The sequence below is a fragment of the Ursus arctos genome, unplaced genomic scaffold (assembly GCF_023065955.2).
Source record: "Ursus arctos isolate Adak ecotype North America unplaced genomic scaffold, UrsArc2.0 scaffold_9, whole genome shotgun sequence".
NCBI lineage: Eukaryota > Metazoa > Chordata > Mammalia > Carnivora > Ursidae > Ursus > Ursus arctos.
This window is the reverse complement of record NW_026623111.1, coordinates 53,482,416-53,499,236: the sequence shown is the minus strand read 5'-3', so window position 1 is coordinate 53,499,236 and position 16,821 is coordinate 53,482,416. Positions and strand designations below refer to the sequence as shown.

Genomic DNA, 16,821 nt, shown 5'->3' with positions numbered 1-16,821 from the left:
ATTATGCTATGGTTATCACAAGTATAGCTACCACCTGGCACCATACAACACTATCATAGTACCATTGACTATATTCTCTGTGCTGCAGCTTTTGTCCCCTTGATTCATTCATTCTGTGGCTGGAAGCCTGTATCTCCCCCTCCTTTCACTCATTTTGTCCATCCTGCCCACCCAACTTATAGGTGGTATTTTAAATATGGTGTCACATAAATCCCTGATACTCCCATTTTTTCCCTCCATCCTGCCTTTCAAACTAAAGAAAAAGAAAACAATATCAGAAACAGTTTGCTTTCATCTTTCAAACAGAAGCTTACACCTCATGGAACAGTTTTACGGACAAGTCTACTCTAATCTTGCACCACAGTTTAGCCTGCAAGAAACATGAGTATCCTATTCCATGGCTCATGGCGCCTGCATGAAATTGATGATTTATTTCTTTTTTTAAAAAAGATTTATTTATTTATTTGAGAGAGAAAGAGAGAGAGTGAGAGCCAGGGGGAGGGGCAGAAGGGGGAAATATTCAAGCAGACTCCCTGCCGAGCGCGGAGCCTGATGTGGGATTCAGTCTCACAAACCCTGGGATCATGACCTGAGTGGAAAACAAGAGTCAGACACTCAACTGACTGAGCCATCCAAGGGCCCTTGATGACCTTATTTCTATAGGATTCATGACGCAAGATATATCAAGTATCCTTGAGGACTTGGGAAGTGATACGATGACAGAAGCTGGTAGATAAATTTTAGGAAGACACAGGGGCCTACACTCTCCATTAATTTCTTGCAGGTCCAGTAGTCGGAGTATGTGACAAACCTTCTCTAGATAAAAAAAACAAAACGAAACAAGTTGTTTCACCATGTACTTCTCAACACTGAGAGAAGGCGGGAAGACCCAATGCTAAATGGCTTTCTTTTTGTTTTCAAGGCAAAAAAATCCTGTTTGGGTGTTATGCATATATAATATATAGTATAGCTAGGATGCAGAGCAGTTGATGGCTTAGGCCATGCTACGGGAGGCCTCGCACTTGCATGTTCTCACCTGGTACATACAGTGGTTCTTAAAGGGCCATGTTATGTTGGGTTTGTTGGGAATCTAGAATACACCCCAGAAAGTACATCTCACTGGGGCTTTTAGGATATCAGAGCAAGTAACAATTGTCATTTTGAGAAAGAGCTCCTCCTTGGGCTCTGGAGGATACTGAATAGCCCACCGTCGCTACTGGGTGACTGCGTGTGCTGAGGGGACTCTTTAAATGGTTATGATCTAATCTGCCTACTTATAAACTCAGCTGTAATCAGGGGGGTTGGGCCAGATAGGTCCTGATGGCATAAAAAATTGTATAACCAGGTTGTTCAAATTCCCAGTGTACCCACAAATGCCACACAGCTGTCCTCTCTCCAGCCACACCTATGTGCTTATGGGAAATATTCTGTAGACAACTGACTTCAAATGAAAGATCTTGAACCATGTTTATAATTTGCTAGCATCAGTCAGAAGTGACATTTTAACTTTTTTTTCATTAAAATGTGATTGAAAGTATCATAAAAAAATTTAGTGAAAACAAAATGTTAAATACATACTCTTAAGCGGATTATGTAAATGCTGGTGAGTGGAATAATGACAAAATATGGATTGTGCTTTAAAATTCTAATTTATTGAAAAGAAAAGGAAAAAAATCTGTCACTGCACACAATTATATGGAATGATGGCACTTACAGGAGAAGTAATTCAAAGACTTTTTAAACAAAATTTCCATAATAGAAACTTAGTAAAGACTTCAATACCCTCTGATTCAGTGGCCTTCATACTGGCATGATACAACTGGAATTTAGACACTAAACTGTTAGGAAAATTTAGCTTAAGGAAAATAATGATAATTCTAATACACAGTAGAGAACTGAAAAAGAAAGATTGCCCTCAATTTGGGATTGTCCTATTCTACAAAAACAGTCGAAGCCTTTGGATAGGATGGTTTTACATGGTAGACAGGAGAAATTTAGAGAATGGAATTTTCAGTCACATCTGTAAATAGAAAAAGAAATATGTGGTTAGCTTACTACATATTTTGAGTTGAAAAGACACTTTTATAATATGCATATTTTAATTGTCATTTTCTCTTCATTTTAATATAAAGTTCACAATGTTATTTGTGTTTTCATGTTGCTGACAAATATATCCATTGCTCCTGTTTTTAAGTTTTTTTTTTTTAAGATTTTATTTATTTACTTGACAGAGAAAGAGACAGCCAGCGAGAGAGGGAACACAAGCAGGGGGAGTGGGAGAGGAAGAAGCAGGCTCATAGTGGAGGAGCCTGATGTGGGGCTCGATCCCAGGACTCTGGGATCATGCCCTGAGCTGAAGGAAGACGCTTAACAACTGAGCCACCCAGGTGCCCCTGTTTTTAAGTTTTGAAAACAATTTACTAGATAGTATTTTCCTTTGCAGTAATATAAAAGATATGGCAAGGCAATTAGAAGAAAAAGCTTTCACAAGGGTAAGAATTTTATCATTTTCTTTGGTTTGATCTGTTGAAAGGAAGTTTCCACCATTGTGAAGGGAAACACACACCCACACATGCACACAGCTCCAATATAGTGGATGAAGGTAATTAAAAAAAAAAAATCTGTTGACATTTCAGTCTGTTTGCCTGTTGAGAGATAATCATTTGGTTTCACTGTGTGACTTGCTAAGGACTTCTACTGCAGTGATCACAAAGAACAGGATACAATTGTTGGGTTCACCTGAGTCTCACAGTCACATCGTCATGGAAAATTAGTAACATCCATACTCCTATACTTGTATAGGAGTTTCAGTATTATAAATTATATTAGTTAAAATTAGGTAATTTTTAAGTTGCTGTTCAAATATAGCATGATCAGGAAACAAAAATTTGCAAATTTCTAAGCCAATGCAATTATTTAAGTGCTAATGTGTTCACAAGTAGCTAGACTTCAGCAAAAATAAAAAAAAAAATATAGCCTACAATCATAGCTTTGTACTTTGTCTTCAAATGGAAATGGGATTAATGATTAGACAGGCAACTTCCAAACTTACCAATAGCCATAATTGTGGAGTTCCTGAGAATTCTTAATTTTTCTGAAAGAACAAAAATTGTTAAAATTATGTGATCAAGGTAGTCAGCAATAAAATTTTATTAGCTCAAAAAAATGGCTGCTACTTATTTTCTGTGTCTTTTTTCCCATCACTATACTTTGCAAAGATGATTATATTATTTTAAGTAAGCAAAAAAGTCAGGATTCGAATTTAGGACTACTGGATACCCATATCTGTGCTCTATTCTTACATATATGGGTATAACCAAAAGAAAAGCATTCAAAGATTAATAAAAATGTAAGGAGAATGAAATCGAGTTCTATATAAGAATTCTTTATATTTTTCATTTGGAGAAAAAGCTTTCTTTTCCTACCCTCATCAAGAATGAATTTCAACTACAGAATTGATAGCACTGCTCCACATGACCTATTGGGTTAACATTAGCCATAGATGCCACAGAAGATCATCAATTTAACATTTCAGTATGAGGCATTAAACTGATTTGCCATGTTGATTCTACATCTGTTTCTATGATATGTTCCATGAATGATTTTCTTTATGTCTTTCGGTAGAACATCAATATGCAGTAATTTAAATGAACTTACCACCACTCTGGCACAACATCAACGTTTTCAATGTTCTCAGAGGCCATGGGTTTAATGATGTCGTAGGATGGTGTGTAAGCAATATACTGCATGATTTGTGGAAGATAATACCAAGCAGCCAAGGGATAAGCATCAAGTTGGTAGAACTGTTGGAAAGGCTAGAAGGAAAGACCATTGAAAAGCAACAATGTATGAACAATTGCTCTTTTGAACTCTGAAAATGAATCATTTCATTCATTTCTGACATGGCTATTAGCAACACAGGAGATGATTACTCTGTGAGATCCCTGGAAAGAAAAAGAATCAGAGTTACTTTCGAAGGCTGAATGAAGCTTCAAAGTTGGAAGAAGCAACCTATTTGAAATACTTCTCATGTTAGAGATTTGGGAAGCGACACTGATTTTGCCAATCATATTACCCGGAGTCAATTTCTCCTGAGACATATGGAACATCCTCAACAATCATTATAAGATTCACTAAATGTCAAGTAGTGATTGGAGGGCTCCATGGCTGGTATGGAATTGACCTGACCGTTCACAGGGCCCAGAACTGCTATGGCAACACATAGTTCAAAGTATCTGCTTATTGCCTTAAAAATGAAATCAGAATCCCTAGGAACACTGCAGAATCAATGGAATTTAGGGCAGGGGAAAAACTGACATCTGTTATGTATTACTGACAATCTCATTTCACAGATGAGAAAACAAGATCAGAGAGTATTTTGGCAGAGACATTCAGTATCTCTCCAGATGGTTTCTTCAGGAGAAAAGTATGTCAAACAGTTTGAGAGTTTGAGATTCCTAAATATAGACTGAATTTTATTCTACTTAATTTTGTTTTAAAGATTCTAATTATTTATTTGAGAGAGAGAGAGAGAGAGAGCATGAGAAGGGAGAGAGGGAGAAACAGACCCTGCACTCAGCAGGGAGCCCGACGTGGGGCTCCATCACAGGACCCTGGGACCACGACCAGAGCTGAAGGCAGTCACTCAATTGACTGAGCCACCCAGGTGCCTCTAAACTGAATTTTAGAAACAGATAATGGGCATAAAGATAGAAAATTAAGAAGTATGTTAAAAGAGAAATTAATGTAACCATGGAGATTAACACGTCGTAGTGCTTAGGACTATAAATACAATGTTCCCATCAGCTGAGACAGACAGACTGGCACAACTCCCATTCCAAAGAATAGTGAGAAGCAGTTCTAAACCCTCAGATCAATTAATGTAAATTACCACCAAAGTTGGGAGTGAGAAATAACTGCTGGAGAAGAAAACAATCACTTCCAAAGTGTGAGGCTATTTAAAAACAAGCACATTTAAACTTGACGGTATATCATTACTGTGTAATTTATTAAGCAAAATATTACCAGTTGGAGGAGGTTGTTTTCATTCACTCCAGGAAGTTGTTGCTATACAAAAGGAAATAAAGTACATTCTGAATTACTTGGACATCTGGTACAACACGTTCCTTTTACAATGCATCAAGAATATAACATTATCCATGAAATTAGGATAAGCTGTATTCTATGCCAGAATTATGAAGAAGTATCAAAACACTTGTTATTTTGCAACTTTAGAAAAAAAGGAAGGTAAAAAGTAAAGCTAGGCTTACTATCGTTTGGAAAAGTAAAGAATTTGTAAGGTTCATATACTGGGGGAAAATAACCTACCAATTTTCTAAGACTACATGTTTTCTATTCATGGCTCTTTATTAATCATTTATTTAAGTTTGATCTTTGGTAAATTTTAAAATATTATCAGGTATGGTTAGTAGAACAATTTCTCTCTTGGGATATATTTCTGTTAAAAAAAGAAAAGCACATATTATAAAAATATAACACATGAAGGAAATATTAAAATATTCTAGAGTTAATAAATAGTCTTACCTGGTCATGGGTAGTTTCCTAAGGAAGAGAAAACATTTTATTTTAGTATATTGATTTTGTTCATTTATGAATAACAAACACTTACTAGGTATTTTCATTCATTCAGGGATGAGTATGCTAAGCTCTGAGGACACGACCAGAAAATGTGACGATACGATGAACAAGACCAATACAGTAATAATACTTGCAAAGGTTACAGCTTAGCCATATCATAGCTAAAACAATAAAATATATCATTCCGGTAATTTCTTAGATCAGTAATGGTGAATTTCAGTGGGGGTACTCATATATTTAAATTTATTTGGACTTTACTTTAAACACAAGCAACTCAGACACTGATAAAAGAGTAACAATTGGGGTCCAAATTAAATTCATTATTGGCTTTCCTCTTCCTATACTGATAACAGAAGAAAATGAAAAACGTAATTTTGCTAAACTAGGATAGGTCTTTTCTCCTAAAGTCCTAATTAAGTTGATTTGCTGTACCTAAAAGAAACATTATTTCCCCCTCCCAAGTGAATGACTTTATAGTAATCAAAAGGATCAAAACTAAATGGTTGTGCTGATAGGTATGTTTCTGATCTAGTCATACAATCAGCATAAAGAGTTTAAGGCATTATAGTTCAAATGTACATCTTAATAAAAGACCTTCATAATGTTGTCAAGAAGTTAATGAGCACAACAAATTTTATAGACTGAGAAGTGGGAGCAAGAGGAGAAGGAATGAACATTTTATTGGACTTGCTACAAGCAAACCCAGGGCTAGTGGAGTCGGAGACTGCTAATACAATATTCAAGGTAACACTAGGAAGAGAGAATAACTATGTTTCCATTTCACATACATAAGGAAACAGGTCCAGAGACAATTAAGTTCGACTTGACCATTCTTTCTTAGAGAAAGCTTTGACAAAAACAATTTGAATGTCTAGGACTCCTGGTTCCTCCTACAGAGTCTATACTCTTTCCTTAAATGGAAAGTTTATTTGGCACATCTTTGCTTTCATGAGCAGGAATGTTTATGGAATTCCCAACCAGGGCTGGACTTGGGAAAATATACACATGATAAAGTCCTGAATATAATGCATCATCAGAGAGACTATAGAAGAATTTGATGTGTAATTTAGTCAAAGTAAATTTCTCCGCGGTTAGTAATTATGGATACGATAGACAGCATTAGTCTAGGAATAAATAGAAAGAAATGGCCTTGAGGGTAAATATACAGGCAATCATATGAATAGTTTTTCAATTATTATTAACTACCAAGGCTAGAATAATTTCTTGAGAAAAACAGATACATCTTTTGAAGTGAACCCAACTTAAAATTTAATGTATTTGAATTCTGCAGAATATGATTTTGTGTTATAATAAATAAAATACTACCTGCTGTTGTTGGTTGTATTTGCTCAGTCTACGAAGCTGCTCCTATTTAAAAGAAAAAATATTCTCAGTTGCTTGGATACCATTCAGTACAACCCCATCATTTTCAAGTAATGAAGCTAGAATCCTACAAAGCTTTTCCCAGAAGTAAAGAATGAGGAACTGTTAATCCTACTTCAGTGTTATTTCTACCACAAATAATTTGGACTAAATCAATTATTTCTTTTTAAAACATTAGAAAAACTGCTTTCTTAACTTATTTTAAATTTAAAATAAAAGTACAGTCAGATAGAAGCAAGTATTCAGGCAATTTTATTATAAAGTATCTTGTGTCAGAATTACTAAGAAAGTTAAAAAAGATTTTTGCTTTCTGGCCAAAGATTTAACCTTGGTCAAATGAAATAAAAATATTAGATGAACTGGGGAAAAATGATGATGTTTCTGATATTAGCCACATTCATTTATCATTTACTTTACACTATGGATTGTATTAACTGTTTTCACATCATTTAATATTTATTATTATTGTCACTTTAGAATTTAGATTATAGACTTACAGCAGATAAACTGTCTAACATCACATGTTGGGAAAGGGTAAAACTTAGGGGCAAATTCAAGTCTGGCTAAACCTATAGACTGTCATTTAAATACTAGGCTATTCAGATCCAAAGCAGACTATACAATACAAATATTCAAATGAAAGTGTGAATTAAAGACTTGGGATAAAAAAAATTGTTAGTATTATTTTCAGAGAGGAATCAGCCAATATCTAGAGTCCATCAGATTATCTGTTATGGATTAAATTTTAGCAGATAATGAGAAGGAGAAATAATTTAGCAATATAACATTCCTGTTCCTTGGTACATTTAATGAAATTTTACCAGATAGCGTTGGTTGAGTATGTCTTCTCTTGGAATTTGCTTCTGCTAAACAAGCAAACAAACAAAACATATATATATATATATATATATATATATATATATATATATATATATGTATGTAAATTGTAACATATCTTGGATAATAGTATATTTTAAATTTAACAAATATATCTCACCTCAGTGGTACTGGGAACAACTTCCTTCAAAAAAATAGAAACAGGCACACTTTTAATTTTATAACTTATTAATTTATATCTAAGGTAAGAATACTAATTAATGAGACACTATTATTAAATAACTGTGGTTAACTGATTTTAGCCACAAATTCCTGTGTTACTGAGACAAGATGAATAATTTGAGGTACATGTTATATCAAGATTTCCTTCTCTCTTCTCCCTGCTTCCACCAGGGAGGTTATTCAGAATTTGAAGGTGAATATAAAATATTCGCCTTTACTGAATTCACAGAAACTCCACGTAATTGGGTTGGTTTTATTTTGTGATTTAGATGAAATTGTCCCAAAGTTAATGGCAGGAACTCAACACCTTCTACGCCTGCCATTTTTTTTTCTTTAGATTAACAAGGGGCAAAGAATTTGTGATTAATTAACCTAGAATTGGTTGATTTTTACACAGGATGTAACATGTTTCCATAATTGACTTGGAAGCTTAGTCATTATTGTAATTTTTAACGACAAGATTGAGTTCTACCAAAATATGGTAAGGGCAAAATAACTAGGGAAAAAATGCTTAGACACCACAAATATAATTGTTTGCCCAAAAGCAATTCTGTAATTTTGTCTCCTATAAATAGTCGTTTTCTTAACCCTGTTGGGCTGATATTCATATGAGTCAAAATTGGAATAAAGCCACATACATAGAACCTAATGGGACCTTATAAAATATGTAACCTTCATGGTACAACAAGCTTTCATAAATGTTTCCTAACTAATTGGGATATTGAATTAACATCGAAATCATTTACCTCACTTGATGAACTGCTGCTAGATTGCCTTTGCTAAGAAAAAGAAAACCAGTGTTACTGACCAGGGGACTTTTCAATTAGAAGGAAACTAATTTTACACTTTCATCCTGGGTTGCTAATTCTTGGTTTCAGGTTTGAAAAAAGCAGTATGAAAAACTTTTGTATTTTTTTGGAATGTCAATTTCATTTAAAATATATGGGGGGAAGAGGATAATAACTTACCCAATAGCTGAAAGTGTTTTTATTAAAATAAACACAGATATATGATGGAGTAGGATGCAAAATGTGTATGGATTTTTGTGATAAAAATGAAGTTTGATTGTACATTCTTGGATATAATAGGACTGTTTGAGAAGTTTAATCGTGCTCACTTTGAGAAGATAGTTTTGTTAAAATAAAGCATACAGCATATCCTACATATGATAGATAAGTGCAGTGTTTATAAACATCAAGGTGTCTTACCTCAGGGTCTTCCACGGCCTGTCCCTTGGGAAAGGAAAAAAAAAATTAATGTTATGTTTCATGATAAATATTCAAATGTAAAATAATAATTACCAAATAGTTTCAAAACAAAGGATCACTCTTCAGTTGATTTATTCTTAGTATTCTGCCAAGAAAAGCTAATCATTCAGGTATAAAGGATAGGGGATAAAGTTTGAGCACCTGTGTGGTCTCTTAATACCAAATCTATTAAAAATCTAGGAGACAATCCAGATTTTAAAAATCATGTTTAAATAAAGTGAATATCAATTGTGACTACGTAAAACATTCTTGGAGCAGATATACTGCTTTAGGTAATAGCCCCAATGAAGCATTTCTTCAGCTTAGGCAACAAGTACAAACCACTGGCCAGGCCAGAAGTGCCTCCATACGCGCACACATTCCCTCCTTCCTTCCTTCATCCATCCATTGATTCATTCACACTAATGTTTTGTCTCCTCATAGCTATAAAGTAACAGCAATAAAATCAGCATTCTTTAGAATTCTCAGCAGAATTCATTAGGTATTTTGAATGTCTGACTGAAATTCAAGAAAACTATAAATGCCAGAGAAAAACTAATTTTTTTCTAAATTAAAACAGTTTTCCTACTGCAAGACTATATATATATATATATATATATATATATATATATATATATATATATATATTTTTTTTTTTTTTTTGCCACATTATTTAAATAAAATTTTTGGTACCTTGAGTACATCATTCTGTTTTTCTTTCAGAAGTTCTCTCTGCTGAAACAAATAAAGTATAGCTTATAAAATCTATTTTGAAAGGACAAACTTTTCAAATAATTTAAATATCATTGGTGTTCCTTACCCTGCTCAGTTCACTGAGGTATTGCTTAGGGATAGAAAAGAAAAGAGAAACAACATTTGTGAGCAGGGACATAAATGAATGAACATCTATAAGAAAATGTATCTTGCATTGTGCTGCTGCAATTTAAAAAATAAGTTTTTTATGAATGTACTAATATTTCTTGCTATATCACTTCTAACATTAGTTTCTCTTTGCTAAGCTTTCTTTGTTAAGCTGTATGTAAATATGAACTTAATAAAAAAAATTTGTTCCACTACATTTTATTGTTATCTTTCATCTTGTTTTAGTCAGAGTTCTGAGTTCTCTCTATCTCATTTATCTGGTTCAATAAGCCTAGCATCTATTTCCATAAAATGGCTATAAAGAAGTGGACAGCACAACCCTTGCTTCTCTGGGTTAATTCGACACTGTATCTTGTGTGAGACTCCCTTAACTCTCTTAGCTCTCTTGGTGTAGGCTACAAAAAAAAAAAAAAGAAAGAAGAAAAGAAAGAGAGATATGGGGGGCAGGGGAGGAGAGAAAGAAAAAGAAAGAAAGAAAGAAAGAAAGAAAGAAAGAAAGAAAGAAAGAAAGAAAGAAAGAAAGAGAAAGGAGGGAGGGAGGGAAGGAAGGAGGGAGGGAGGAAAGAAAGAAAAGAAAGAAAGAAAGAAAGAAAGAAAGAAAGAAAGAAAGAGAAAGAAAGAAAAAGAAAGAAAAAAGAAGGAAAGAAAAGTTATGTTAAAAATCACTCAGGCAAAGTTGGGTTGCCTATCAAACTTTTAGAATAGTGGTCTTGAAGTAAAATTTCTGTTTGTGTTTTATTCGACAATTAAGTCACAAAACTATAGAAAACACAATACGTAAATGGGTATTATTTAGAGATAGAGGATGTGTGTGGAAATTATGTGCTCTGACTAGTCTATGCAAAGGAAAGCATGAGTGTTTGCCAAGAGGCAAATGCACTGTACAAATTAAAATTTAAAACAGCTCTTTAATATTTGAATATCTGGTTTTAATATTCTTTGTGGGTGCCTGGGTGACTGAATGAAGGAAAGATTTGATCAAGCCAAGTGAAAAAACATTCATAAACTAAAATTAAAGTAAATTTCCCAGAAAAACATATTTGTTTTTTAAGAAGAATAAAAGGATACTACTCACCAAAGCAAACCCGGGAAACTGTCTTTCTTTGAGAACTTCCTGTAGAATTAAATTGTGAATGATTCAAAAAATGAAAAACATACCCCAAAAGGAGCATGTTTGTACATTTAAATGTGTTATCAATTTTAATTAGGTAAGCCAACATAGGTCTTAGGTAGAAGAAAAGATAACTAGTTTTAGTTTTATGATCTAATTTTTAAAACTAAAGAGACACCCTATTTGTTTCCTTTTTTACCAGGCCTAGAGTTTAGTAAGTCTATGCTTAACAAAATGTTGAAGGAGGAATTGAATAAGGATTTAATCAAAACAAAAATTTGAGAGAGTAATCCAAGTAGCTGAGTACTTGGATATATTTGAAGATAAATAAAAATTAGAGTGAAGAAGACATTCACCATTCATCACAGGTAGCAGAAAGGGCTGGGGGCCAGAAGAGGGGGTAAAGCAAGAACCTTACCTCTCTGCTGTCTGGTTCATTCTGCAAAGAATAAAAAAGTTAATAAAAAGGTATTAGTTCAATCAGTGGACACAGTGGAGTTTCAATGGCTCTTGCAGAAACGTGTGGTAGAAGTTTCTAATTCAAGATCCAGTGTGCAAAATGAAATCAAATTATAAATCACGTTAGAGTGCAAGCAGAAGGGAAAGAAGCAAGAACACAATAAAATAAATCATGTTAACATATTCTATTTAATTATTTCTCTTGAATATTAAGGTTTTTATTAACCATAAATTTTTATCTAAGTCCATGTGCCCTCTTCTCTAACAAAGTTTATGAAAACAAATCAAAATTTGTCAGCACGTGAACTGAAGATATTGTATCTCAGTGAATGTGTAACTGTTTTTACAAAGAAGAAAGGAACAGTTCTAGAGTCAATGTGTTATCAATACATCATCACTTAAATTCAATAGTTGGAGAGAGTTCTTGGAACAAAACAGAATACTCACTTGAATGAGTTCTGGGTGTCTAGGAGGAAGTTTCTGTGAAAAACAATAGAGAATTGTAAAGGAAAACAAAACAGAAAAAGCAATCAAAATACAGAAATAACAATATCACAATACACATATACTATGAATTTAAATATCGCTATTTAAGAAAGGTTCATATTTTAATAGCTAAATTTATCTGAAACCAAGTTTCCCTGGGAACAAAAAGGGAAAAAAAAGGAACCATAACTATTTTATTAACAAACATCAAAGCAAAATAGGTTAATTATTTTCTCCTTAAAATATGGCAGAAAATTGAGAAAACTATGTAAAAAGACTAAAAAAAATTCTTAGTTTAAATTAATCCAGAGTGATAAATAAGCGATTTAGTTTTCTGAATTACTTATATTACATGATAGCTCCAAAGGTAATTTAAACCATTATAAATTTGTGGAGCAAAATGTACATTTTCCTAATTAAATGTTGTTTGGATATTATTTTTATCATCAACTACATTATTAACAATTTTTTCTCAATCTGCACTCTGACTCTGGAGACAAGGCTTAGGTTGATTAAATGATAGCATAAAACAATCTTGATGTTTTCTTTGGAATAGGGGGATAGAACCTGTTTTCTGAGGAACTTTTATTCATTTCATTTATGAAAGGACAAGAGAAGAACTACTCCAAAGACACATTTCTGAGGATGTGGATTTTTTTCCCTAACTTTAAGTCAAAGATTTCTTTCTATTGGTGCTTAGAGTGTAGCATAAACAAAATTCTGCTGGGTGAGAAGTCGAGTTACTGGTGATTCGTCATTATCCTAATAGGGTTTTAGAGAGTGAGAGTCTCATCGGTAGAATCATGGGTCAGCACTTCAGAAACTTTGCTTCTGTATTTGATAGTTGCAATGTCCAAATACCCCAGATCATTATTTTATGAGTTGTTTTCTCGTCAGGTGATCCTTGTTTATTCCTCCCTCCTTCATCAGCTCCACATCACAAGGGAACAGAATAACATGTTGCTTCATGGAACTAATGGAATAGCTTTCTTTCTTTTCTTTCTTCTTTCTTTCTTTTCTTTCTTTCTTCTTTCTTCCTTCCTTTCTTTCTTTCTTTCTTTCTTTCTTTCTTTCTTTCTTTCTTTCTTTCTTTCTTTCTTTCTTTCTCCTTCTTTTTTACTTATTTTTGAGAAGAAAAGTTCTTTTCATTTATATTATCTAGTTTCATGGTCTGCAGTGACCACAATAGCTCTGAATCAGCAGAATCAGCCTCATTTTTTATATGTTGGGAAAAAACTTGTTGACCGGGCTGTCTCAAATGAGGGTTGACTTTGGTTCCAAAAGTAAAATACACTGGAACATGTGTCTTTATGTTATATTTGGTAAGGAAATACTGAGGCCTATTATATGTCTACAAATATGCTACTTCTGTGATGGACCCAGGGAAAGAGCCCAATTCCATTCTTTGATCTTATCATGTTGTGCAATACCTTCTTTTTTCTTTTCTTTTTCACTTTTCATTTTTATTTTTTTTTTATTGACTGGTGTTTATATTTCAAGTCAGACATTTTATTTAGAGTTAAACATTACCACATTTTTAATATCTAGACTTTAATTAGAGATCATCCCATGCTTTAAGATCATTATTCTCTATATTTTGTGTTTGATAGGATATCAGGTCATTTCTAACAAGAATCTACAATCTTCTAAATTCTCTGCTATACTCACAGGCCTGGCAAGAGCAACAGCCACAAGGCAGGTAAGGATGAGAACCTTCATGGTTGTCAAGGCCTATGTAAGAGAAATAAAAAGGAGTTAGATCTAATGAAATGAAAAAGAAATCCTCGATTTTCCAACAAAGGAAAATTTATGCTAAAATACATTCATTTGAGGGGTGGTATTTTAATTAATGTGATTTTTAAAATTTTGCTATTCAATATAAGTTTAGTTTCTGATTCCAGTTATCTTGCTCAGTGCTTATTTTAAGAAATACAATTTTCTTACCAATATTTTTATCCACTAACATTCTAAAACAAAACATTTGATTCTTGAATATGGTTATATGATTTTGTCAGAGGAACAGAGAATAATCAATATTTAAATACAATTTTAAAAACCTCGAACTTTTCCTTCTAGATCATCAGATTTGCTGGGGAGTAATAAACTGAAATCCATTAAGAGCTAGTATTTAATTTTATCTGAAAATTTCAGAAAATGTCTTCCTCCTTTAAATCTATTTCAGACCATCCTGCTCTTTCAGAATCTTCATGAGAAATGATATCAGTGCATTATGTAGAAACTATTAACCTCCATCAGTTATTTTTTTAAAAGAATCTAGCTATCACTTCATGTTTTGCTGCAATGTATATCCACGACATGACTGTATGAAGATGATTGGACGGAATCATAAGAATCAGATATCTTGTTATGTTTGATTTCCAGAGTTCCATCAAATTGCAATGATCTACAACTACTGATATTTAAATGTGGTAGGAAAATGGCTTACAGAGAATTTTTTAAAATAAATCATGTTATACATGCAATTTTTTATGCCTCAGTCAACAAACTAATACTGATTTTTTATATATACTGCTTCGGTTTACAAACTGTACAATCCAAACACATTAGTAAAGAAGGCATATTTATAAACCTAAAATGAATTTACTATCTTTATCCATTTGCATCCTTCCAAATATCCAAATTAAACCATCTTTACAAAAAGTAGTCTTTTATATCTATCATTGACATACCTTTTATAGAATTAATTCAATTAGCCAAATGACATGAAATAAAACTGACCTTGAAATACTCTACCAGAAATGGTCTTTGTTACAGTAATTAAAAAGCAGAAACTATTTTGCATAATGAGTTTCAATGGGATTGGGCAAAATAATTTAAACTACTTCCCCACAAGTCTCTACTGAAAGGATGGATCTACTTTTTCAATATGTGAGATTTCAGTTACTAAGTCATCAAAAAATAATTTGGTCTTTATAACACTATATGAATTTTTCACCTAAAGATCTGAGATGGATAGTGACAAAATTTGCAAATGCATCTTTAACCTACCAGTATACCTTAAGAAGGTATCAATGTTTGCAAACACATAGAAAAGTTACAAATGCATCTAAATGAAGAGTGAAAGAAAGATTAGACAATGTGGAATCATAGTAATTTTGCCAAATGTAAAGACAATACCTTGAACCCAAGACTGGGAAGAAGAAGCAACCTTGGTTGATGATCAAGGTGATGGCAGATGTTTTTGTTCCACAGCTATTTAAACCTAGTGATAAGTAAAATGCTAATTTTGTGGTTTCAGTTCAACCAATAGGTTTATTTAAATTCTAAGAATTCTCTCAAAAGGGAAATTAATTTTCAGTCTAATTTCTCTCCCCAGAAATTCTGAGGAGAGTTTCCAACAAAGGAGTGATTCGTACTATGATAGCAGATTATACAGGAAATGGAATAACCAGATTTGAAATTAAAATACAAAAATTTCTAGATTTACGGTTATGATAGGACCATGGTTTTATGTTAAATGGATAATCAGAAAGACTAATATATCAATAAAATTGTCTTTTTTATCTTTTGAAAAACCCAATACTTATAAAGAAAATTCTTAGGACAAATTAAGGTCCTCAAAATTTTTCAATTTTTACCAACATACTAGATCATGAGAATAATTCATTATTTATTTCATCTTTTAAAACTCAATTTGTCACATAATATTTACTTTAATTATTCACATTATGGGGTAACTTACATTGTATGTGCTCAAATCTTTTCTTCCAAAAAAGAAATAAAATTATCCTATAAATTTCGGTGGCATTTTAAGTACATTACATAATTTTTTGTTTGCTTTATTTTGGGAGTACTAGTTGTGATAGCATTCATTAATTTAGTTATTAGATTGTTTAATTAAAAGTAATAATTATTCAAGAATTAAATTTTTAAATGTTGTAAAAAGTAAAACGTATCTGTGATTTCTCCATCCTTTAAAGTAAATAAAAGGAAAAAAAATGAAAGCCCCTCTCTCTAATCCCCAATTCTACTCTGAGAATGAAGTGGCATCATACATTTTAGAAAAGATCTTGTATGCTGAAGAGAATATTGTTGATTATCAGTGCATTTTTACTAGAAAGGAATCATATATATTTTGTGTGTGTGTTTGTGTATGTATGTGTGTTACATGTCTTTTATTTTATTTTATTTTATTTTATTTTTTTACTTGGAGAAGTAATTTTATTGTTGGGGGTATGTGTGGTGATGAACACTGGGTGTTATATGAAATTAATGAATCATTGAACACTTCCAAAAAACGAATGATGTACTATATGCTGGCTAAATGAACATACTATATATTTTAAAATTAAAAAACAAAAACTATAACGATATTTACAGGCTAGTCACAATCATAATACAGGAACATTATTCTGAGGTAAAAGAAATACCAGAGTGGTTCAGTCTCTCTATAACAAGAGTAAGAGGAGACTGTGTTTTTTCATACTGAAGCTCTCTTAACATAGTATCTTCCTTGCTGACTACATCGTATCCATTTTAACAACCTACTAGTGTTTTCTATTTACAGGCGTACCTTGGAGATACTACAGGCTGGGTTCCAGGCCACTGCAATAAAGCGAATATTGTAATAAAGCG

General features: G+C 32.8%; 1 protein-coding gene across 2 annotated transcripts in view; it reads right to left on the bottom strand.

The window, feature by feature from the left end:
* Window positions 1-1,633: 1,633 nt before the first annotated feature.
* The window catches only part of CSN1S1 (casein alpha s1), a 100,111-nt gene continuing 84,923 nt past the window's right edge, over window positions 1,634-16,821 (bottom strand). The window contains exons 4-20 of one of the 2 annotated variants that reach the window (XM_044380901.3): window positions 15,364-15,448; window positions 13,894-13,956; window positions 12,187-12,219; window positions 11,699-11,719; window positions 11,245-11,283; window positions 10,108-10,131; window positions 9,981-10,022; window positions 9,249-9,272; window positions 8,787-8,819; window positions 7,979-8,002; window positions 7,803-7,847; window positions 6,925-6,966; window positions 5,545-5,562; window positions 5,026-5,067; window positions 3,658-3,815; window positions 3,053-3,094; window positions 1,634-2,020 (exon numbers count right to left, since the gene is read on the bottom strand). In XM_044380901.3, coding sequence (XP_044236836.1) covers window position 3,094; window positions 3,658-3,815; window positions 5,026-5,067; window positions 5,545-5,562; window positions 6,925-6,966; window positions 7,803-7,847; window positions 7,979-8,002; window positions 8,787-8,819; window positions 9,249-9,272; window positions 9,981-10,022; window positions 10,108-10,131; window positions 11,245-11,283; window positions 11,699-11,719; window positions 12,187-12,219; window positions 13,894-13,944 — 597 coding nt within the window. In that variant the 5' untranslated portion in view covers window positions 13,945-13,956; window positions 15,364-15,448 and the 3' untranslated portion in view covers window positions 1,634-2,020; window positions 3,053-3,093. The remainder of the gene's footprint in view (window positions 2,021-3,052; window positions 3,095-3,657; window positions 3,816-5,025; window positions 5,068-5,544; window positions 5,563-6,924; window positions 6,967-7,802; window positions 7,848-7,978; window positions 8,003-8,786; window positions 8,820-9,248; window positions 9,273-9,980; window positions 10,023-10,107; window positions 10,132-11,244; window positions 11,284-11,698; window positions 11,720-12,186; window positions 12,220-13,893; window positions 13,957-15,363; window positions 15,449-16,821) is intronic. The other variant, XM_044380902.3, reaches the window with a different exon arrangement.